At 57.2% G+C, this 24,331-nt stretch overlaps 1 protein-coding gene across 1 annotated transcript in view; it reads left to right on the top strand.

Moving 5' to 3' along the window:
* Positions 1-24,331, top strand: part of SNED1 (sushi, nidogen and EGF like domains 1) — a gene marked incomplete at both ends in the record, with an annotated part of 86,789 nt that overhangs the window by 49,257 nt on the left and 13,201 nt on the right. The window contains 19 exons of the mRNA XM_079709709.1: positions 450-575; positions 742-843; positions 1,107-1,220; positions 1,711-1,827; positions 3,097-3,213; positions 3,423-3,539; positions 3,725-3,838; positions 4,079-4,252; positions 10,256-10,369; positions 10,957-11,070; positions 11,431-11,544; positions 12,570-12,683; positions 13,054-13,350; positions 14,335-14,518; positions 16,340-16,452; positions 17,348-17,629; positions 18,793-18,937; positions 19,013-19,095; positions 19,875-19,976. Coding sequence (XP_079565835.1) covers positions 450-575; positions 742-843; positions 1,107-1,220; positions 1,711-1,827; positions 3,097-3,213; positions 3,423-3,539; positions 3,725-3,838; positions 4,079-4,252; positions 10,256-10,369; positions 10,957-11,070; positions 11,431-11,544; positions 12,570-12,683; positions 13,054-13,350; positions 14,335-14,518; positions 16,340-16,452; positions 17,348-17,629; positions 18,793-18,937; positions 19,013-19,095; positions 19,875-19,976 — 2,643 coding nt within the window. The remainder of the gene's footprint in view (positions 1-449; positions 576-741; positions 844-1,106; positions 1,221-1,710; positions 1,828-3,096; positions 3,214-3,422; positions 3,540-3,724; positions 3,839-4,078; positions 4,253-10,255; positions 10,370-10,956; positions 11,071-11,430; positions 11,545-12,569; positions 12,684-13,053; positions 13,351-14,334; positions 14,519-16,339; positions 16,453-17,347; positions 17,630-18,792; positions 18,938-19,012; positions 19,096-19,874; positions 19,977-24,331) is intronic.

Here is a 24,331-nt window from a genome sequence, read left to right as displayed (position 1 = left end):
CCGACTGACATTCACGGACACCCACGTTCCTTCCAGGGCTCACGGAGCCTTCACTATGACAGAACATCCTGTCGGCCATAAAATAAGGCTCAATAAATTGAAAAGGACTGTGTTCTCTGACCACAGCAAAATTAAACTAGAAATCGGCAGCAGAAAGATACCTTAAAGTTAAAAAATCCCAAATATTTAACTAACAGAGATGCTTGATGGGAAATGTTTGGAGGCTCTGGCCTCAGCTGGGCCCTTTGGTGCACACCGTGGGGCTCCCTCCTCACTCTGGCTTCTCATTCTGCTCCAGAGAAGGGGCTCGGGGGCTGAGGGGCCGCTAGAGACCAGTTTCTGGGCGCTCGGCACTGAGGACAGAGGTTGAGACGCCTCGTCCCCTGCCTGAGGCCCCGTCCTCGTCGTGCTCTCTGCGCGGCCTCGGGTGACCTCCGTCTTTCTTGCAGGAAGCCACCCGGTGCCCGACGCCTGCCTCTCGGCCCCCTGCCAGAACGGGGGCACCTGTGTGGATGCGGACCAGGGCTACGTATGCGAATGCCCCGAAGGCTTCATGGGCCTTGACTGCAGGGAGAGTGCGTGTGGGCCGGGCTGCCGGGGCCCCATGGGGTGTGCACGCAAACCCCCATGAGAGAGGCTGTGGGGAGCGGGGAGAGGGGCTACACGGCGGGGTTTACGGGACGGTGGTCAGGAGAGGGCACCCCGACATTGGAGGCTCCTCCCTCCCTCCCTCCGTGGCAGGAACCCCCAACTGTGAGTGCCGCAATGGTGGCAGGTGCCTGGGGGCTAACACCACCCTCTGCCAGTGCCCTCCGGGCTTCTTTGGGCTCCTCTGCGAATTTGGTAGGTGTCCAGGGCTGGGATGGGGGTGCCCTTCCTGCCTGGACCCTGAGAATCCCCACAACCACCGTGTACGTGGTGGCTTGGGCCTGGGCCCGGACCCGCATGGCAGGCCCCGGGGGGTGGGGTGGGGAGGCCACAAGGGTGCCCGAACCTGGTCACCCCGGCAGGGTCACCGGGCCTTGGGCAGCTCGGTCCTTCTCAAGGACACACTGTCTCCAGGGAGACACGCAGGGACGTGAGACGGGCTTTCCCCTTCCCTGCAGAAGTCACAGCCATGCCCTGCAACATGAACACACAATGCCCTGACGGCGGCTACTGCATGGAGTACGGCGGGAGCTACCTGTGCGTCTGCCACACCGACCACAACGTCAGCCACTGTGAGTGGGGTGGGTGCGGGCGCCAGCCTGCGAGGCTGGGGTCTGGCCCAGAAGCCGGGGTCGGGGGTGGGCGAGAAGGCAGTGGGCGCAGCAGGAGGGGGCCCTCGAGGGGACCTGGGGGTGGACGGCCTGGCCGTGCGCACGTGCCACGCCGCGCCTGCCTGAGCCCCGGGCTTAGGTGCTAGAACATTAACGTGCACCTGACGAGCACCTGCGGAGAAACAGGTTCACCCCACATATCTATTAGTGCGCGGATGACCAGTGTCTTAGGTAGTGAGTGACCACACGTGATGGTGGTGCTGGTGGTGACGATACCAAGACCCTTGTGGACCACAGCTCAGTCCCAGCTCACGTAAGAGTGAGGGTGAACTCTGGAAAAATCAGAAATACAAGAAATTCCAGGGAGGGCCTTAGAGCCCAGCGTGAGGAGTCAAGACCCTGGCCTTGGTTCCAGCCAGGACCTCAGGGTGATCGCCCTCTGTCCCCATAGCGCTGCCGTCCCCCTGCGACTCGGACCCCTGCTTCAATGGAGGCTCCTGTGACGCCCACGATGACTCCTACACGTGCGAGTGCCCGCGGGGCTTCCATGGCCGGCACTGCGAGAAAGGTGGGGCGCGGCGGCCCTCGAGGGGGCGGGGGGCTGGCGGGGCCCCCCTGCCACCTCCTGCTCATCACAGCGCTTTCCTCACGACGGGCTTCCTTTCCTGCTCAGTGTTTTTCCAAGTGGATTTTAGAATCACTGATTTTTTAAAAATTCACTAGGACTTTGTTAAATTGAGTGCAGTTGGAGAATGTCAACATTTTACAACATTTAGCCACTTAAGAACGTGAGTACTCTTCTGTAAATACACAGCAGGCATCACTGTGCTCATCAGCACCCACCCAGGGCCGTCTCTTCCATGCAGTCTGAAGCAACGCTCAGAACTCTTTTCAGTGACCCAAGCATCCCCTTGGTCAGAGCCCAGGGTGCCGGCCCCCTGACCCCGTGTGGCCCGGCCCATTCACCTGGGCTCGGCACTGGGCCACGTCCAGCCCTGCAGCCTTCCCGCTGCCCTCACTCGTCCAGAGAGCTGAAGCCTGGACCTTTACCCGCAAGCCTCTGCCGCTCCCACGGTGGCCCTGACGGCAGGTCCCCGGCACTCTGGCCACGGAGCCCCTGCGGCCTCCCCCACCCCTGTAGCAGGAGGAGGGCTTTCCGGAGAGTAGGCCTCATCCTCTGCAAGTACCGCTGAGGTCCGTCACCCTCGGCAAAGGCATCCTGGAGAGCGGACACGGAAGGACACGGGGTGGGGTGGCCGGAACTTGGGCCGGCAGCCTGGGAGGCCCCACAGGGTGCGGGGGGAGAAGCAGCCCCCTACTCCTGTCTCACATCCCCCGCCGAGCGTCGAGGAGGCCAAGCGTCTAAACTGGCTGGGCTGTGAAGGTGCGGCTCCTCCAGCCTGGGCGGGCGGCCGGGGCCCCACAAGTCCAAGGAGGTGCCCCCAGTAAAGGTACAGAAAACAGGAAAATCAGAACGGAGCCGCAGCGGGGCTCCCGGCCCGGTCCGTGGATGCCAGCTCCCCACCAGGCAGGAAGGCGGGCGCAGCACTGGCCGCGCTGCGGGGCCAGCTCTCCTGGCTCTCCAGCAGAGCCTGGGGCAGGGGAGAGAGGGCAGGCGGGCGGGCAGAGGGCCCCCGAGGCTGAGGCGCTGCACGTGGCTGGCTCGGCCCCTGCTGCAGCTGGACCTCGGGCTCCGCCGAGAGGCAGGCCTGGGCGCATGGGGCCCAGCGGTGCCTGAGGACGGAGGAGGATCGAGCGGGGCGTCATGGGCTCTGCGGGGCCAGGAAGCTGGCCCTGGTTTACCCGCCTCTCAGTCTCTGTCTATCCCTCCTCGCAGCCCGGCCACGCCTGTGCAGCTCGGGGCCCTGCAGGAACGGCGGCACGTGCAAGGAAGCGGGCGGCGAGTACCACTGCGACTGCCCCTACCGCTTCACCGGGAGGCACTGCGAGATCGGTGCGGCCCCGGCCGGTGGGGATCAGCCTGTAGAGAGTGGGGAGGAGCCAGGTCCCGACCCAGGACCCCCGACCCTGCCACCGTGCGTCTGCTTGTCAGGAGCATCCCCGCCAAGGCCCCAGCTCTGGGATGTCGAGGGATCAGGGAAAGGGCAGGGGTGGTGGACGCATGACCCCCGACCCCGCCCGATGGGTGCCTCCTGCTTCCAGGGAAGCCAGACTCATGCGCCTCTGGCCCCTGTCACAACGGCGGCACCTGCTTCCACTACATCGGCAAATACAAGTGTGACTGTCCCCCAGGCTTCTCGGGACGACACTGTGAGATAGGTAAGGGGGGCGGAGGCCAGCGGGCCAGGGCGCAGACAAGAAGACAGGCCCGGTGGGCAGGGATGGCCCGACCATGGAGGTGCGGGAGGCGGAGCTGGGGCGTGAGACGGGACGCTCCCCTGCAGCCCCGAGGCCTTTGGGGAGGACTCGGTGGTGGGTGACAAGGAACCCCTGCACCCTTGCAGCCCCCTCCCCCTGCTTCCGGAGCCCGTGCATGAATGGGGGTACCTGCGAGGCCCTGGGGACAGACTTCTCCTGCCACTGTCAAGCAGGGTACACAGGACGCCGGTGCCAGGCAGGTGAGAGGGCCGGGGTTCCTCCGCTCCCTGAAGGGCAGAGCAGGGCCCAGCAGAGGGCCGAGGGGAGGGATGGGAAAGAAGGAGAGGAAACCTCTGAGAAGCCCATTCTGGAAGGCCCGGCGCTTCCACCCTGGGATGGGCTGTGTGGGGAGTGAGGGCCCCGGGCCGTGCGCCCAGCGGAGCCAAGGCGGGGCCGGCAGGCACCCCACGGTGCAGGACGGGGCTGCCATGTCCTTGCAGAGGTGGACTGCGGCCCGCCTGAGGAGGTGACACACGCCACCCTGCGCTTCAACGGCACCCGGCTGGGCTCGGTGGCCCTGTACTCGTGTGACCAAGGCTACAGCCCGAGCACCTCCAACCACATCCGCGTCTGCCAGCCACAGGGCGTCTGGAGTGAGCCTCCCCAGTGCCACGGTGACCTGGGGGCCCTCTGGGGCGGGTGGGTGGGTGCGCAGGGCCAAGCCCTCTCCCCCGCCGGGCCGAGTGGAAGAGCACAGGGGCTGCCATTCTGACCCTGGTCTGCCCCTCCCCCCTTTGGTATCCTCTGTGCAAAGTGAGGCCAAAACCCTGTGGTGATGGTGGTGATGACCAGTGCCAGCTCCACTCTGTACCTTTGTCTAAGGGCTTCCCTGTTCTCAGAGCATCCCAGAGCACGGAGTCCAGCACCCACATGCCCACTCTGCAGAGGAAGCCGCCGAGGCCAAGAGGTAGCCCAAAGGCAGAGCCCTGAAGAGGCAGATCAGGGTTCAGGACTCACCTCCTGCTCCCAGCCCCACCCAGACCTGTGGAATCAGACCCTGCATTTGAACAAGGCCCCCACGAGCCCCCATAGCCCTCTGAGGGCTGTTGCTCTAGACAGCGTTGCCTCCCGGTCCCTACAGTGCGCCAGGGTGCACGGCCTGCAGGCGAGGCCCCCCGACCCATGCCCCTGGAGACAGGGGTGCTGCAGACACCACCGCAGGCATGTGGCATTAAGCCAAAGCATCCCAGACTTTGTTCATCAGAAAATCTGTGTGATGGTAACACATTTTTCATGAAAGAAAGGTGGTTTTTTTTGGTTTTTTTTTTTGCGGTACGCGGGCCTCTCACTGCTGTGGCCTCTCCCACCGCAGAGCACAGGCTCCGGACGCACAGGCCCAGTGGCCATGGCCCAAGGGCCCAGCCGCCCTGTGGCATGCGGGATCCTCCAGACTGGGGCACGAACCCGCATCCCCTGCATCAGCAGGCGGGCTCCCAACCACTGCGCCACCAGGGAAGCCCAAAAGAAAGGTCTTTAAACAAAGTAGCTTAGGGACAGTGACAGCATCCAGAGATGGGAGGGGCACATAACACATTTCTATCTCCCAAGTGCCCTGCAAGGCCCAGTCGGACCTGGGCAGCCCTATCGGGTGAAGAGTTCCAGAAAACAGGTGGAGACCACCTGGCCTCAAGCATCTTGCTTCACTCCCGTCCTTCCAAGCCCCCCAGGGCTGGTGGTGACTGTCCAGGAGGCCACCCCTGGCCCAGTGCCACTTCTCCTCAACATGCCATTGGATGAGGCGTGGGTACCACCAGGGAACGTGAGCTCATAAGCCAAGATGTCAAGACACCGAACATGTACGGCCACCTCTGAAACAACAGTAAAGTCCAGACAACATATACTATTGGGGGTAGAAGTATAGAAGATAAATAAGAATATAAAATAAGCATGACAAACATACAAAAGGAAACATGGCACTGGCCATAAAAAATGGATCAATATATAATCTTTTAAAAGAAAGCAGAAATAAGATGATTGAAAAACTATAATAGTTGAAGTAACAGACACAGCTTACAAATGGATACAGACGAAGACTTAAGTTAATGAGTGGACAGATGGTTGTGCAGGGCTGTACGAGAAAGAAGCAGGGAAACACTCAGAAATCAAAAGAAAACATAGGCACTGAGGAGGGTAGAGGTCCTGACGTTGAGATGACAGGAATCCAAGAATGAGGAGGAGATGTTGGAGCAACTGTGGAGTAATTCCCAGAATTACTGGTGAATGACCAGAGGCTTAAAGGGCCTGCAGGACATCAAACAGTAGAAAAGGGAAACATTAGACACATTATAATAAAAGTTAAGAAAATCAGAGAAAAACAGAAAAAAAGATCCTTAAAACATCCAGAGAGAAAAAAGGAACAAGAACCCACAAAGGAACAAGAATCAGATCGGCACCAGGCTTCTCAACAGCGGACATCAGGAGTGAGATAATAAAATGGTATTTTTAACATACTGAGGTGATCCATTCAGTTAGAATGGAGACAGTTCGAAAATACCATCAGTCTCAATGTAACATCAAGGAAACACCAGAGAACCCATAAGATCATACCTTTTAACCCATCAGAGGGCTGAGGATGCAAAGAAGTTTTCTCATAAGGAAACACCAGGCCCAAACAATGCTATGGGTAAATTCCACCGAACTGCCAAGAAACAGATTGTTGCAGCGTGATACAGCCTCTTCCAGGGAGTAGAAAAGAGTATGTGCCAACCCACTCTGTGAGGCCAGGATAACCTTAAACCAACACTAGTTATGGACAGTTGGAGAAAGTAAAATTAGGGGACAATAAACATATGAACACAGATGCAGAAATTTGACAGTCTGTAAAGACTATATACACCATTATCAAGTTGGGTTATTGCAAAAATAGTTTGATATTAGAAAAATCTGTTACAGTAAGCAACTGAAGGAGAAAAATCATGTAAGAATCTCAAAGAATGCATAATAATCATTTGATAAAATTCATACCTATTCATGAAACAAATTCTTACCAAATAAGGAATGAAAAAGTACTTCCTCATCCAGATAAAAATAACATGATACACACACCCTTCTAGTACCATGTGATGTAAAATAATATAGAACTTATTGGAAGGAAAACTTAGAAGAGAGAAATGGCAGAGCCCCCATAGCCCCCACGTGTTCATTACCCCACAGAGAGGTGTGCTTAGGCCAGGCATAGGTAGGCTGGACACACCATCTGAAGCACAACAGTTACACTCCACATATTCATAGAAGAAGGACACAGACCATCAGGAGAGCTATGGAACAATGGGTTCCTGGTCCTTGTCATACAGGGGAGGATCTGGAATTCAAAAGCTGTTCTTCTGTTGAACTGACGCAGACATGCTGAGCTACCAACAGGAGGAAGGAAATTAGCTTCTGAGGCAGTTTTACTATACCTCTCCTCAAACCTAGAATACACATTATCCTAAGTAGACAAACATTCCCCTTAAAATTCAGAACAAGACAAGGATGCCCATTATCACTAAGTCTAATCAATATTACACTGGCAGTACTAGTCCATGCAATAAAGTAAGAAAAAAATTAAAGTCATGAAAATGCTAAAGGAGGAAGTAAAAATGTCAGTATTTGCAGCTGATATTGTTGTCTTTAATCTACAGGAAAATTTCCAAAAGTGAGAGGAAATGTAACATGTTTAGTAGATACATGTATTATAACAAAATTCTTTGCATTTTTATTTATCAATAACAATTATAAAATATAATTATAAAAAAGACATGTGCAGAGAAAACCAATGAAACCAAAAGCTAATTCCTTGGAAAGGTCAATAAAAATAATAAACCTCTAGCTAGACTCATCAGGGAAAACAAAGAAAAGAAAAATTAGCAATATCAGAATGAAAGAGGAGACATCAGTAAAGATCGTACCAGCATTTAAAGGACAGGGAGATATTGTGAGCAACTTTAGGCCAATATATCTCGCAACTTAGAGAAAATGATGAATACTACCTTGAAAGACACAAATAACCGCAACTGACACAAGAATAAATAGAAAATGTGAATAGCCCCATAGCTAGGAAATAAATTTAAGTTGTAATTTAAAACTCTCCTGCAAAGAAAATGGCAAGACCGGACTGCCTCACTGAGTTCTATCAAACATTTAAGAAAGGAATAATACTATATACGGAGCTCTTTCAGAAAATGTAGGAGGAAGGAACACTTCTCAACTCATTTTATGAGACCAGTATTGCCTTTATACCAAAACCAGAGACATTACAAAAATGAAATTAAAGACTAATATTCCTCATGAGCAAAGCACAAAAATCCTAATAAAATATTACTAAAATCAAACCCAGTACTACATCAAAAGGATAATGCAACCTGACCAAGAAGGATCCATCTCAAGAGCACAGGTTGGTTTAACATTTGAAAATCAATAAATGTAATTCACCACATTAGGAGATAAAGGAAGAAACCATGTGATCATCTCAATAGATGCAGAAAAATCATTTGACAAAATTCAACTATTATTTTAAAAACTCTTAATAAACTAAGAGTAGAAAAAAAGTTCTTCAACCTGATAAAGGGCATCCATGAAAAAGTCAACAGCTAACAAAATACTTAATGGTGAAAAGACTTCCTGCTATAGTCAGTAATAAGGCAAAGGTGTCCCTTTCACCAGTTCCTTCCAACGTCTTGGAGGTCCTAGACGGTGCCACAGACAAGAAAAGGGAAAAAAGGCATGTCTATTGGGCAAGAAGAAGTAAAGATGACACAATCGTGCACATAGAAAATTCTAAGAGATTCTACAAAAGAAGCTATAGAACTAATAAGTGAATTCAGCTAGATCACAGGATACAAGGTCAATACACAGAACCAACTATATTTTCATATTCTAGCTGTGAAGACTTGGAAAATGAAGTGAAACAATATTATGTACAATAGCATCAAAAATGATAATTTTTATATGTGTGAAATGAATTATAAACATAAATGTAAAAGATAAAACTATAAACTTCTGAAAGAAAGCATATGAGAAAATCTTCATGACAACTGGAATAAAATGGTTATGTACTCGGGAAAATATTACATTGTTTCCCCACTTCTCACCATACACAACAATTAATTCCAGATGGATTAAGGACTTAAATGGATTTTTTTTAAGTATATGATTTTGTATAGAAAATATCTTTTTGGCCTTGGGGTAGGGAAAGATTCCTTAAGCCACGGAAAGCACTAACTATAAAAGGAAAAAATGGACAACTAGACTAGCTAAAAATTAGGAATTTAAATTCATTGGCCTTAAGAAGATCAAATATAATCTACAAACTGGGAGAAGATTATATATATATTATATATTATATATATATATACTATACATATAATATACATATTATATATATATAATATATATATATATATATATAAAATCAACCCAATAGGAAAATAGGTAAAACACATGAGTAGGCATTTCATGGAAGAGGAGGTACATAAAGCCAATGAAAAGAAACATTCTTTTCATTAGTGATCAGCAAAATGCAAATCAAAAGTACACTGAGATACTTTCAGTTGGCAAAACCTCAGAAGTCTAAAAAGCCCAAATATTGGTGAGAATGTAGAGCAACAGGATTTCTTATGAATTGCTGGAGGAAGTGTAAATTGATAGAAGCACTTTGAAGACAATTTAGTAATTTGCCTATCAAGTTGACCATTCATATAAGCTGTGTCCTAGCAGTTCTACTTCTAGGTATAAGTCTAGGGAAAACTCACACATCTACACCAGGAGATGTGAAAGACACAGCTTTTTTTTTTTTTTTTTTTTTTTTTTGCAATAGCAAGAAGTCTAAATCCAACCCAAATTCCTACTAAACAAGAAAGGATAAAGTATGGTATAATCACACTGAGGAATATTATACAGCAGTAAAAATGGCGACCCACAACAATGTGGAGACATTAATGTTGAGTGAGAAAAGAGTACGTACACCACAATGTCCTATTAATAAAGTTCATAAATAGCAAAATCAAAACCATATATTGTCTAAGGTATTCATAAAAATTTTTAAACTAATTTAAGGAAGAGATAAGCACAGAAATTCGGGTCACAGGGAGTTAGGAAGTGCACGTGACCAGATGAGCGGCCAACGTTCTAGCTCCCAGGTTGGGTGCCGGCCCCCAGGTGTCATTATGTCATTACCATTTATTTACTTATTTACATGTTAAGCATTAAAAGTAAACTCTTCTAAATTGAACACTTTTAATTCAGGGGCACAACTCCCAGTTTTTAAAAAGCCTGCGGTATTTTAAAATGAAGGACTCATCCGCAAATGTAGTGGTTCCATACGTGATTGTTATCTAATGAATTGGCAACATTGGGCCTGTCCCCCGAGCGCCACTGAGGGCAGCCCCAGGCACTTCCCAGACACCGGCCCGGCCCAAGTGCCCAGGTCCAAGGTGTCCCTCTGCTCCGAGGCAGCCCTGCCCAGATTCTGGCCTCTCCCAGCACCTGGGGGAGGTCGGAGACCTCTGTCCAGACCCTCACACCAGAGTTGATCTGTGTCCATCTTAGTGTGGCTTCGAGTCACCCCCTCTAACAACAGCAACACTGCTTTGTTCTTGGGGCCTCTCCTGGCACCTGGCACCCGGGCTCTCCTCTCCCAGAAATTGACGAGTGCCAATCCCAGCCGTGCCTGCATGGGGGCTCCTGCCAGGACCGCGTCGCTGGGTACCTGTGTGTCTGCAGCCCAGGGCATGAAGGAGCCCGCTGTGAGCTGGGTAAGACAGGTCCCGGCCCTCGCTGCAGGCTGGCAGCTCCGGCACCCCGGCCGTGGGCCTGGGGCACTGGCGTCCCCTGGCCGTGGTCACCTTGCTCCAGCTGCCCCTCTCCCTGGGCTGGTCTCTGGTTGGGCACTGCCTGCTCTCTCAGGTCCCTGCCAGCACTGATGTCCAGAAGGACAGCAGTTTATAAATATCCGCTTCTGCCTCCCCGGGGGGACTGAAAGCTCAGCTGAGAAAAGCTAGCCGCCTGCAGCCTCTGGCCTGGGGGCAGGGGGGCAGGTCACACCCCAGTGCTCCGCGCCAGAGGAGGGAGGGGAGGCCTGCCGGGTGCACCGCTGAGCAAGCCCTGCTCCCCGCACGCCTATGGGGGCCTCTGAGCCGCAAGACAGAGACACCGCCCCGGCGTGGCAGGGCAGGCCCAGGATGTCCAGTCGGGGCCCCTGCGAAGCCTAGGCAGTGAAGGCAGGAGCCGCCTGGGGGCAGGCTCTGTGGGCAGAGTGGAGGGCAGCGGTGAGGCTGAAGTCTCGGTGCACAGGAGACCCCGGGGGCGTGGGGTCACGCCGTCTGGTGTCCCGTCTCTGCAGAGACAGACGAGTGCCTGACGCAGCCCTGCAGAAACGGAGGCTCCTGCAGGGACCTCCCGGGGGCCTTTGTCTGCCAGTGCTCCCCAGGCTTCGTTGGAGTCCACTGCGAGACAGGTAGGGGCTGCGCTTGGGGGATCCCCACGCGCCAGGCCCTCAACCACACTCGCTAGGCCCCCAACACCCCGGAAAAACCTCTTGTCAACGAACGTAGACCCTGGGCCGCTCAGAGAGCAGGGGGATGGGGGCAGTCCCCGTGGCCCTGCCGGACAGGACCCCTGGGGGAGGCGCCCCAGGGGGGAGGAGGAGGGGAGGGGCCCGTCGCCAGCCCCTTCCGCCCGACGGCTTGCCCACTGCCCCCAGCCGCGTCCCCGCCCGGCCTCCCTCCCGCCTCCCCTTCCCTTCTTCCCGCTGTCCTCTCCTCCCTCCCCCAGACACCCCCCTGCCGCCCTGGCCGACTCTCTGGGTGTTCTCCAGAGGTGGACGCCTGCGACTCCAGGCCCTGCCAGCACGGAGGCCGCTGCGAGAACGGCGGCGGGGCCTACCTGTGTGTCTGCCCGGAGGGCTTCTTCGGCTACCACTGTGAGACAGGTGGGGCCCGGCCGCCCTGCCCTCCTCCGGGGTCCTTTCCTCTGCCCGCCCCCGCCTCCTGCACTCATCCTTCCCGGTGATCTCAGGTCCCCCCCAGCTCCATGTCCAGCCACAGGCCCCGCTGTCCCTGCACTGGCCAAGCTCAGGGCCGCCCCGGGGGCCAGGAACTCACGGTTCCTCCATCGGGATACTCTCCCTGATCAGCCTGAGCGGGGGCTCCTCGGGGACCAGGTCCCGGCTGGAATGTCCCTCCTGGATGAGGGCTTCCCTGACCACAGACCTGCAGGGGCCCCCACCCTATCACCCGTCTCCCTAGCACCATTTTTCCCCTTTGGAGCACTGTCCGGTCTCTGGGGCTGTCTGGGCAGTACTTCTCCCAACTTGCTGATGTGTATCCCCTCCCAAAATAGGCCTATCCCCGGGGTGGGGTGTGGCCTGACCTGGGCTGTTCGAGTGTCCCCAACCCCTAAGCTGGGCCTGGCTGGCACCACTCAGACCTAGTATAGTGTGGATGGGCTTCTGGGCTCCAGCGCCACCACAGGGCACAGGAGCCTGCCCGGGGACAAGCACAGTGCGGACCGCCTGTGGCCAGAGAGCCCCACTGCACAGGCCTGGGGCGGCGGAGGGCACTGCAGGCTCTGGCCTGTGAGCTTGGGTCCACACCTGCACACCAGCCCCAGTGCAGAGGGAGGCCAGGGAGGGGCCACTGCTCTCGGCTGCCCACTGCCCCCCAGGAGTGGTCACCCCCTGCCAGAGTGCCTTGGCTCGGGTCGGGGCAGCATGGCCAAGTTCAGAGTCAGAGGCCTTCCCTGCCTGGCCTCTCCACGGGGCCCCGGGAAGCCCTGCCCTCCCCCTCCGAGAGTGCCCGCACCCCCATATCCACCTCCCCAAAGTGCCGCCGTGATACCACCCACCTCCACCCCACAAGTGCATCAGTGCGGGAACAGCCCTGGGCCAGGACCAAGGCCCAGCTGGAGGGGGGCCTGGCGACGTGCACGCGCTCACGGCTGCCTCCCCCCTTGCAGTGAGCGACCCCTGTTTCTCCAGCCCCTGTGGGGGCCGCGGCTACTGCCTGGCCAGCAACGGGTCCCACAGCTGCACCTGTAAAGCGGGCTACACGGGCAAGGACTGTGCCAAAGGTGAGGCGGCCAGGGTGCCGACGTCAGGGGCAGACTCCCCTCCTCCCCAGGGCTGCACACACCCCATGGGATGGGCCAAAGGGCCGAACGGCCCCCAGGGCCGAGTGTCCAGGCGGCTGCTCTCCCAGGCTCTGCCTGGGAAGCCGGGAGGAGCAAACAGGCCGACGGGCGGCATCAGCGCAGTCACGTGTGCGCGCACATGGGAGGCCCTCCAGGGGCCCAAGGCGGGCTCACACCAGCAGTGGCCCACCTGTGCCCCGGGGTAGCCAGGCCCGAGAGCCAATGGGCCAGACACCTGCCTGGGGGCCGGGGCTTCCACGGCCGACAGCTGACCACCCCCCTTCCCTTGTTCTTGACTGAAACCCTGAAGAGCTCTTCCCACCAACGGCCCTCAAGGTGGAGCGAGTGGAGGAGAGCGGGGTCTCCATCTCCTGGCGCCCACCCGAAGGCCCAGCCGCCCGGCAGATGCTCGATGGCTACGCGGTCACCTACGCCTCTTCCGACGGCTCCTACCGCCGCACGGACTTCGTGGACCGGGGCCGCTCCTCGCACCAGCTCCGGGCCCTGGCGGCCGGCAGGGCTTACAACATCTCCATCTTCTCAGTCAAGCGCAACGCCAACAACAAGAACGACATCAGCAGGCCCGTGGTGCTGCTCGCCCGCACGCGTGAGTGTCTGCGGACCCTGCCTGCCCCCCTCGAGGGCCCCACCGGCCGCACGCCCCGGAGCCGGCTGGGGGCCGACCAGCCGATCCCCAACACTGGCGCCAGCGCTGCTGGGCAGGGCAGAGAAGGAACCTTCTCACAGAGGAGAGAAACAGATGCGGGACAGAGACGGAAAGGGGGGTTAGAGAGCGAGGCTGGGGGAGTGCGGCGGGGGCCCCCTGAGAAGGTCCTGGGGCTGATGAGCCAGCCCACACTGGGGTGGGGCCGAGGGGAGCCGGTCAGGCGTCCCGGGGGAGAGGATGGAGCCTCATTGCTGCAGGTCAAGAGAAGGGGCAGCGTGGGGCCGCAGGGAGGGCCCTCTGGGGGAGCTGCCCTGAATGGAAGTTGTGTGTAAGGGTGTCCAGAGAGGCTTGGGGCCCCAGCTGGCTTGTCTGCTCCTGGGGTCAACAGGGGAGGGGGAGAATCCCAGAACACACCCACAATGGTGGGATGGTGAGCGCTGGGCCAGGGGGTCAAGAGACTGGGGAAGGGGCGGCTGGAGGCTGGAGGGTGGAGCAAGAACTGGGAAGTGGACCCCTTCCCTGAGGTCACCAAGGACTCTTCCTGGCTTCTCCCCCGTCAGGCCCCTGGACCACCCAGACAGTGCAGGTAGTTACTGTCGGTGCCACCGAAACAGCCAGCCAGAGGGTCAGGAAGGGCCCACCTCGCCCCTGGCAGTCTGAAGGGGCCAAGACCGCCCAGAGGAGTGCCCATAGCAGCCCCTTTGAAGCTCCCCTAAGGCAGGGGCCTGGGGCGTGTCCACCCACCCCGACTCCGCACTGGGCTGGGGGACACATTCAGCTAGCCCAGGCTGGATGGCGCATCGCGAGGCCACCTCTCCTTGACCACCGCCCCCCAGTGCCCTTCCCGAGCCTCGTCTCTTGTCCTGGCCCCGCCCTACCCAGGGGTGAGGAGGTGCCACATGGCTGTGCCCCCATTGTCCCCAGGACCCCGCCCCGTCGAGGGCCTTGAGGTCACCAACGTGACTGCCAACGCCATCTCGGTGCGATGGGCTCTGCATAGGATCCGCCACGCCACCGTCAGCAGCGTCCGCGTGTCCATCCGCCACCCCAAGGCCCAGGAGAACGAGTCTACCGACGTGGACAAGGGTGTGGACAAGTTCACATTCAGGTGAGAGCGCGGCGGCCTTGCCCCACCCCGGCTCCCAGGCTCGCTCTTGCCGCCACCCTGTGCCCCCCACCTGCCCAGCCCCTGGGGGAGCAGGGGCGCTTGATTGGTCCTGGGTCTCACTCCTGCCTCGCCTCCTCATGGGGCCGCCAGACAGGTGTTTCAAAGTACCCCAAAAAAGCAGAGGCACTCTAAAAATCTGAGGACAGAACCTCCTGCACGGAGGCCAGCGAGACACTGGCCACCCAGAGGCCAGCCCAGAGTTCTTCCAGCCTGAGTCATGCAGACGCCTCTGAGAGGGGGAAACCGTGGCACCCCTGGGTCGCCTGACGTTTTTATCTCGTTCAGTAATATGTTCAAACCTTAAACTAGGCATATAAACTTCTTAGGCTTAATTATTACAAATTACATACAAACAAAACTACAAAAATAAAATTCAAATGAACGTCAGTCATTGAGAATGGCCGATGACTGAAATAAACACTTTAGCAACCCTGCAGGGAAGCCTCAGACCCCACGGCCTAGGCGCCCCGGCTCAGGGACCCCTGTGGGCTGCTCATCAACCAGAGAGGTTTCCAGCCCCTGGCCAGGAGGGCAGGCAGTGCTGGAGGGCAAGGGTGAGGAAGGAGGAGTGCTGGCAGCCTCCCAGGCAGGGGTCCCCTCCCAGTGGGGAGTAAACTCGGCTTCACTCCAGGACACGCCCACCACATTCCTGCGCAGCAGTCTGGGCAGGCTCGGCGGGAGCAGCCCTGCAGTGTCCAGCCCAGAGCAGCCACAGGCCACGGTCAGGGGGAGGGGCTCCGGAAGGTGAGGCCAGGCCAGGCGGGGCGCTCTGTCCACCGCATCCTCTGAACCACCCACTTTTTGCTACATTTCTGGTTTGCAGACTTCTCACAACCACTTTTTCTGTGCACGTCTGTCCTTTCTGTCTAAGCAGACGGCTGTCAGTGCTGGAGACTGACACTCCACTTTCTTTGTCTTTTAAGTATTGCTGTGACTCTCCTTGATTTACATCCTGCCCACTTCCCAAGAGTGGCAGGACAGAAACACAAATGGAGCCCAAGGTGGGCACTTTGTGGCTACGTCAGGGTCCCCAAGACCACGCCCACGTTCACTAGGGGGCCCCCAGGACTCAGCAGAGGCCGTGCTCACAGCTGGATTCAGGACAGAGAAAGGATGCAAAGAAACATCAGTAAAAGGAAGGGGCGCAGGAACAAGTCGGGGACCAGGCGTGAGCACACGACACACTTAGCTCCCCACCCCCAGCCGTGACGACCGTGAGGTGCTGTCTCCCCGGGGAGCCCGTCAGAGACACAGCGCCCGGGGCTCTTCCTGGGAGTGGTCGCGGGCACCTGTGCCTGGTGAAGGCTCCAGACTCCCAGGAGGCAGCGGCACCCGCACGACCTCGCTGGGCACAGACGTCCAGGGGCGGGGAGGCCCTCTGCTCCACGGGGGGGCTGGGCACCCTCCCGGGACCTCCCAGCCCGGGGCCCGCCTCGTGGGCGGGCGGGCCTGTCTGGTAACCCTTTTCCTCCAGTTGCCCTATTCTGGCCTCTCCTGTCTTAACACCAGCCTCGAACCTCACTGCAGCCACCCCGGCAGGCCTGTGACCTTCCCAGCCACTCCAATACTAGACAGACAGACCAGGCAGTAGCTTCCTACCCCAGGAGCACTCAGGTCTCAGGCCACAAATCTGGCCTTCGTGGAGGCTGCTTGGCCACCAGCACTGGGACGACCCACACCCCCGTCACACCTGCGCGGAGGAGCCTCAGTCTGGCAGCAGAGCCGTCCTGTTCCTCTCTCCCCGGCCTCCCCTCCCCACAGGGCCCTGCTTCCAGGAAGGAGATACACCATCTGGGTGACTGCCCTCAGTGGGCTTGGGGGGCAGGAGCATCCCACCGAGAGCCTGGCCTCGGCACCACTGCACGTGTGGACCCGTAAGTAGAGTGGTGAGGGCTCAGCTCGCGCGGGGCCTTCTGGAAACTCTCACCTCCCTCCGACCCCTCAGTCCTCTCCAAAGTGGCTGCAGCACCAGAAACCTGGCCCTGGCCACGTGTACCAGGTGTGCCCAGAGGCGCCCAGGATGGCGGCTGCAGGGGGCTGGGTGGCCCTCCTGCGGGGGACGACCTTCCTAGGCAGCCCTCTGCGTGGGTGTTCACATGCTGCCGGGCTCCTACGAGACCGGGGTCACTGAGCAAGGACAGGAGGAACAAGCAGCAAGGATGCCCACGCTGTCTGCCCCAGTGAGCTCCATGCTGTCACAGAGAGGACACCCGGCCCTCACCGCCCCTCCCTCCCCAACACGTGGGCTGTCCGGGCACAGGGGGCACAGTGAACAGGGGTGGGGAAAGGGGCAGGGGCTTGGTGAGCAGGGCAGGTTTGAGCAGGGCCTCGCCTGGTGGTGCAGGTGGACAGCACAGGCTCAAGTCCTTGCTCTGACCCTGAGTGCTGGGGCCCTGGCCCACCCTCTGCCTGTCTAGCCCCCTCCCCTATCTACATCCCAGGAGAAGGTGTGCATGGCCAGGCTCGAGGGATGGAAAGTGCCACCCGGGAGGGCACCCTGATGGACTGACCAGGCAGGGGGCCTCACCGGGGGCCAGCAGGTGGCATTCTGGGGGTGCCTCTTGGGGCAGGAGGAGGAGCTGCTGCAGGCCCTGAGCAGCTGCAAACACCCCTCCACGCCACCCTTTAGGACCACAGAGTTGTCTGTAACCACACAAGCTGGCTTCAAATGAAGCTTCAGCAATCTGTGCCAGATCTTTAAACCGTGTCCTGGGCAGAAGACCCTGTCACCCCCTATTCACTTCCCTCCCCTGCTCCGTGCTCGCCTAGGGCCTCTGCCGCCAGCCAACCTGACCGCCACCCGAGTCACGGCCACCTCTGCCCACGTAGTCTGGGATGCCCCCACTCCGGGCACCTCACTGGAGGCCTACGTCATCAACGTGACCACTAGCCAGAGCACCAAGAGCCGCTACGTCCCCAACGGGAGGCTGGTGTCCTATACAGTGCGGGACCTGATGCCCGGACGGCGGTACCAGCTGTCATTGACGGCCGTGCAGAGCGCCGGGGGCGGCCAGCTGCGCAGCGAGCCCGCTCACCTGTACATCATCACCTGTAAGTGCGGCACCTTGTCCAGGAGGCAGCTCTCCTGCTGCACCCCAGGACCCTCCTCTGGCCCAGGCCACACTGTCCCAGGGACAGACAGGCAGCCGAGAAACAGGGCTGTGTTGACACAGAATTGCATGCATGAAAATTGAGGGAGGATTTCCTGGACAGCTGGTGCTGGGTCAGTGAGCTAGCAGTGCAGAAGAATAAGCATCTCGCTCCTCACCTTGGCCGTCCGCCCGAGTGGACCCCAGATGGCTGAGCGGTAAATACAGGGCATCACCCTGAAAACAAGCGCCGAGAGTGGGCAGTGGCAGCGTGGAGGCGGCCCTGGGTAGCAGCCTGGCAGCCAGGCCTGACCCTTGAGGAGCTGCTGGACAGCAGCATGGGCAAGAGGGCAGGACAGCCTCAGCAAGGGGTGGGCTGGGAGAGGCAGGGAGGAAGGACAGAGTGGACGGACGGAGGGTGGGAGCAGCTGAGGAACGCAGAGGCTCAAGGCCACAGTGAGGACACGGGTCTGCTCCTGAGAGCACAGGAGGCCCGCTGGGTCCCGTGGGCGTCCCGCACAACCCCGCTTGCATGTCCAAGCTCACAAGGGGATGGTCTATCTGGATGGCGCTGCAGGGAGGTGGGCGGTGGCCTGGGCTCCCTCCCCTCCCAACCCACCAACTTGCCCTGGGGCCGTGGAGCGCACTTGCCGAGACATTCAGACCCAGCTCAGCCCCAGGCGCGCCTGCCAGTCAGACAGGGCAGGTCGGGGCCCCTCTGTGAGCCGGTGGGGGGCGGGGGTGGTCTCTCAGGTGAGGAGGGTACCCAGCCCTGGGGGTGGGGGCTGCTGAAGGCCACGGTTAGGTGACAAGGACCCACGGAGGAGCCATGCCCTCTCTCTCGGGGTGTGCAGGGCGTGGGCCTCAGATGAGGTGAGTCTGGACGGGGTCCGAGGCACGGCCCCACCTGCAGGCGGAGAGCCTGGGCCAGGGTGGGGGGCTAGGACCAGCGCCTGGACCACTCCCAGGCCGCATCCGCAGCTCCTCCTCCGGCGGGGAGCGGGGCTCGGGTGGGACGGGGACACACGGCCCTTCGGCTCTCACCTCGGAGCAGCGGGGCAGGACGGGGGCGCGGGGAGCCCCAGACCAGCCCGCGCGGCCACTCCGTCCTCCACCTGCCCGCAGCCGCGAGGGACGGCGCCGACAGACGCTGGCACCGGGAAGGACTCCCCCCGCGGGCGCTCAGAACCCGACCGGCCCCCGCGCGCCTGCCGGAGCTACGCCTGCTCAAGGACCCCGGCGCCCCCGCACCGCCGACCCAGGCCCCCAGGTGCCCGCCTCATCCGCCGCCCCCGAGATCCAGGGCCCAGAACCCTCCTGCTGACCTGCACTGACTCTCCCGCAGGTTCTCGGAGCTCGTGGACGGCAGAGGACGAGTGAGCGCCAACTTCCGCAGCTCTCCTGGCAGACGGGTCACCGTGAGATCACGTGAGTGCCAGGCCTCCCAGTGGACTGAGGGTCGAGGTCCCTGAAACCTGGGCTTCAAGACCACCTCCAGTGCCCCGCGCCGTCCCCAGCGGGGGACCTCGATGGGGTGGGAGGCTCTGGGCTCCAGGGCCAGCGCGAGGAGCCCACGCCACCCACAGGCTCCCACGGAGGCTTCCCGGTGTGGCTGTATGGGCTGAAGGGACAGGCCGCGGGCAGGCACGGGAGAGAAGACGGAAAAGAAACCTGTTAGGAGCCGGTCCGGGTCGGGACCCTGAGAGTTGTTTAGTGAGCGCGAGGTCCCGGGACCCGCAGCACGAGCCTCGCCAGGGGGCTCCAGAAGGGCCAAGAGCGTGGTCTGGCTGAGGGCAAATAAGAGGGGGAGGAGGGGGCGTTGTGGACCCCCAGGAAGCAGGAGAGGGAGGGAGAGGAGAGCAAGATGTGACCCTAAGAAGAACGACGCATCAGTCAGCTGCTTAGGCCTGTGGGCAAGGCAGGAGGTTTGGCCCTGTTGGGCCACTGGTGACCTTCGCCCACAGTTCCGGTGGGGCTGGCAGTCAAGCCGAGTCCCTGCTGAGGACTGGCAGGAGGGTCAGGGCTGGGCTCCGCCCGGAGAAAAGCTGATCCTACCCGAGGCAGCGCCAAGACCCACCCTGATCCCGCCACGCCAGGCCCTGCGCCCCAGGGAGAGAAGCCACTCAAGGAGGCGGCCCAGGGACAGTCCTGGGCGCGAGGCAGCAGGCTTCGTGGTCAGCACGCTGTGGCGTCCTGATCTCTCCTAGAACCCACGGCTCTGGTGCAGCTGGAGAACGCGGAGGAGGTCCCCGAGCAGGTCAGCCTGGCCCTCCAGCTCCCCGGACGCAGTGGTGACACAGGCATGGAAAGTAAGTCAGCAGGAGTGGATTTCAGGGCTGACCACCCTCAGGGGCCTGAAGGACCACAGTGAGGAGGGGCGAGGCACAGGGCCTGCCCAAGGGGCAGCTGAGCGCCCCGCCCTGGAAAGGGGGGACCAAACCACATCACGCAGGCAGACCAGAACGGGCCTGGGGGCTTCAGCCACCCAAACATTCAGAGTCCTCCCTGGAGAGATTGGCCCACCGCTGCCCCCTGCAGACGGCCCCTCCTCTCCCTCTGCGAGCAGCAGAGCCCTCCCCTGCCTCTCCCAGAGATGTACGGGGAGCAGGATGGCAGGAATGAGTGGAGGGGCAGCTGCTAGGCGGCTCCAGCTGGAGTATCGCCTGGGAGGCTGCTGCTACCCAGGCTCGGCAAGCAGGGCCTGAACTGTCCGCCAGTGAGGACCACAGCTGGGCAGCTCCAAGAGGCCATCTTCCTTCCTCAAACTCAGACCCTTGCTCTATCTTTCCTCCTGTTCTAACCCTCGGGGCCTTGTCCCTCTGGGGACAGTTCTAGGAGCCAGTGGCCCTTTCTCCTGAGTTACACCACAGGCTCAGACGGGGCTCACCCATCAGCCAGCCCCCAGAGAAGGCAGAGTACTCGGTAAAGGGAGAGTCAAGCGCCCAGGATGCGGCCTCACCTGCAGGCCCCCAGCGTACCCAAGGACACCTGGACACATCCAGGCACCTGCACCAGAGGGTGTGTTTGCCAGCAGTGGCTCCACGGCCCCACAGTCCAGCACCCCTCACTGTACGAGGCCTTGGTGAGCACCAGGAGGGGCAGTTTGCGGGTCAGACGCGGTCAGAGAACAAAGCCACTGACTAAGGTGTGGTCAGAGTGCACTCGTGTTGCTGGCGTTTTGTAAGTGAAAAAACAAACATTTTATCTGATGGTGTGTGTTATGTCAGCCCTTTTAAATATCAGATGTTTCATTTCACAAAACTCAGAAATTAGAGGGATGTGACTGACCTCTCCTGAGTCCCTTCTAAAGGAGAGATTCGAGGTGGCACCAGGCTGGCCCCAGATGTCACTGCCATCTGCAGCGTTTGCTAACATGAGGGACGAAGCCTTGAGAGAGTGTGAGATGATTTTAGGTGATAACAGGACAAGACATCTCTAATGGCCCCCAGGTGCACAAAATTAGTCGTGGTCTTTGGCTCCTGTCACACTCTCACGATCCGGCCAGGCTGGCCCCCTTTTACTTAGTGAGTCTGGTTGGTTAGCTTTTGCTAAAACAACAGCCTTCAGACCTGGAACCCACCCATGAACCAGAACACAAGCAGTAACCTGTGTCTTGCTGTTGTCCTCCCAGTGAACCACGAGCATGAATTCGTGCTGCCATCCCTCTGCTCCATCAGAGGCTGCATGGTAGGGAGGAGTGAGTTCACCGCCCTCATGGGTGTCCGAACAGCCACAGGCTTTCCTCACCGGGCAGCATTGGGCTGTGTGCCGCCCCCAGACCCGCGTTTTCGCCCAGCATCCTGTGCTCGTTCACTCTCACTCTCCAGCATCTAGTCCATCAGTGAACTCGCTCCAAGGGCACGTGGGCTGTGTCTGCTGTTGTCAGCAGTGCTGCTCTGTGTTCCTGTACACATCTCCTGGCACGTGTGCAGGCTCGGGATGTGTGAATGCCCAAGTGACAAGAGAATGAGAGTTGTCTTCTAAGTGGGGTATCAGTCTGGACACCTTCCAGCAGCAGTCAAGAGGTGCAGTGAGTTGACCCCCAGTCTCTCCAGAATCTGACCTTGTCAGGTTTCGCGATCCTGCCAGCAGGACGGGTGTGAAGAGCACTGTAATGACCTGATTTGTGTCTCTCGAGAACTGGCACGGTCAGCACCTCGTCGTGGCCCCCCTCCTCCATTCCGCTGCCTGGCTTCCTCAGGCCGAGCCTGACCACTTTAGAGGCTGCCTCTTTGGTAAGGCTCGCTGTCCCACAGGGCCGGTCCTCTCGCTGCCCGTCAGTGTCTTGGCTGTTCTTGACTCTCTGTATTTCTGTAAAAGTTTACAATCAGCTTGCCAAGGTCCACAAAGTACCTGTTGGAACTTTACATGGCCAAACTTCTGAGGCCCTATATGCCTGAAAATACACTTATTAGCCCTCACATTTGAGGGACAATTTAGCTAGGTATAAGATTCGAGGTTCAAAGTTCCTCTCCCATTCAGTTCTTCAAACATTTGTCCACTGTCATCAACTGTGCTGTCACTGGGTGTCAATCTTGTTCTTGTTTCCTTCTAGAATAATCTCCTTCTCTCTGGTAGCTCTTAGACTTTTCTTTCTCAAGGAAAGGACAATCCCCAGAAAGCCCCAGGCACCCCCAAGAGCACAGTTAATGCTCCTGATTTGGCATTTGCTCACCAAGCAACTCTCCAGGTCAGGGCCGCTCCTTCAAGCACCCAGGAGACACTCCTGGAGTATTCCCAAGATTTCTGCCATCCTGGGAACTTGGAGTGAACGTGGAAGCTGGTCAAATTCTTCCTGTTTCCCCCAATTTCTCACCCCAAGAGGGCTTTTGGACTCTGCTGGCCTTATCCCCTTGACACCCATACAAGTGGGGGCAGAACTTAAACCTCTCTACTCTGTAATTTATCCTTCATATAGGAGGAGCCCATTGCCCCCATCCCAGGGTGCAGCCCCATCCTTGTCCCCCACCTCCATTCAAAGCAGCCTTCTCTTTGTTTTTATTTACTCATGCGTGTGTTTGTGTGTGTGTGTGTGTGTGTCTGTCACGATAAACTCAGGATTCAGTGGAGACGGCTCTGTAAAATGAGGCTACAGACAGTGGCGCCCCGGTAAAACCCCCACTGCTGCATATAACTCTAGGCTTCGGGTCCCAGCTGCCCGAGCCTGGCACAAATGTCAGTCACAGTCTCTGCATGCTGGTGTCCCAAGTAGAGAGAGTAAGGATTGCTGATGTGGGCTCACAGGTTCTAAACACCCCTGTACACTTCCATGTTCTGTAAGGTTACCATAAAATGTCTCTGGACAATTGTTATGTACAGTGTCTAAAATTCGTATGGAATTGGAAGGGATCTGGAATAGCAAAAACCATCCTAAAAAAGTAGGAAGACTCACATACCCGTTTGTCAAAACTTAGTACAGGGCTTCCCTGGTGGCGCAGTGGTTGAGAGTCCGCCTGCTGATGCAGGGGACATGGGTTTGTGCCCCGGTCCGGGAGGATCCCACGTGCTGCGGAGCGGCTGGGCCCGTGAGCCATGGCCGCTGAGCCTGCGCGTCCAGAGCCTGTGCTCCGCAACGGGAGAGGCCACAACAGTGAGAGGCCCGTGTACCACAAAAAAAAAAAAAAAGAAAGAAAGAAAAACAAAAACTTAGTACAAAGCAATGGTAATCAAGTCAGTGCCAGATACTGGCACAAGGATAGACTTATAAATCAGTGGAATAGAATTAAGAGTCCAGAAATAAACCTATACATCTGTGGTCAACTGATTTCAACAGGGGTGCCAAGACCATTCAGTGGAGGAAAGAAGAGTCTTTTCAGCAAACGGTGCTGGCACAGCTGGATATCCACATACAAAAGAATGAAGTTGGACCCCCTACCTCACACCATACACAAAATTAATTAAAAATGGATCAAAGACCTAAATGTAAGAGCTAAAACTATAAAGTTACATGGGTAAATCTGTATTACATTGGATTTGACAAAGGATTTTTAAAAAATATTTACTTAATTTTGGCTGCATCAGGTCGTAGTTGTGGCATGCAGGATCTTTCGTTGTGGCACACAGGCTTCTCTCTAGTTGTGGCGCGCAGGCTCGAGAGACCGTGGGCTCAGTAGTTGCAGTGCATGGGCTTAATTGCCCTGCAGCATGTGAGATCTTAGTTCCCCAACCAGGGATCGAACCCACGTCCCCTGGAAGGCAGATTCTTAACCACTGGACCACCAGGGAAGTCCCAAAGGATTTTTAGATATGGCACCAAAAGCAAGAGCAACAAAAGGAAAAAAAAGGTTACGTTGGACTTCGTCAAAATTTAAAACTTTTTGTGCTTCAAAAGACATCATCAAGGAAGTGAAAAGACAACCCATAAAATGGGAGAAAATATTTGCAAATCATATATTTGAAAAGGGATCTGAATCTAAAATATATAAAGAACTCTTAAAGCTGAATAAGAGGAAGACAAATAACCCAATTAAGAAATAAGCAAAGAATCTGAATAGACATTTCTCCAAGGAAGATATACAAATGGCAACAAGCCCATGAGAAGAGGTTTGGTATCACTAGTCATCAGGGAAATGCTAATCAAAACCACAGTGAGATGCCTCTTCACATACACCAGGATGGCTAGAATTAAAAAGTCAAGATAGGGCCTCCCTGGTGGCGCAGTGGT

The sequence above is a fragment of the Hyperoodon ampullatus genome (genome assembly GCF_949752795.1).
Source record: "Hyperoodon ampullatus genome assembly, chromosome: 8".
NCBI classification, from domain to species: domain Eukaryota; kingdom Metazoa; phylum Chordata; class Mammalia; order Artiodactyla; family Ziphiidae; genus Hyperoodon; species Hyperoodon ampullatus.
Note: the sequence above shows the minus strand (reverse complement) of the source record. Positions and strands in the feature narration are given on the sequence as shown.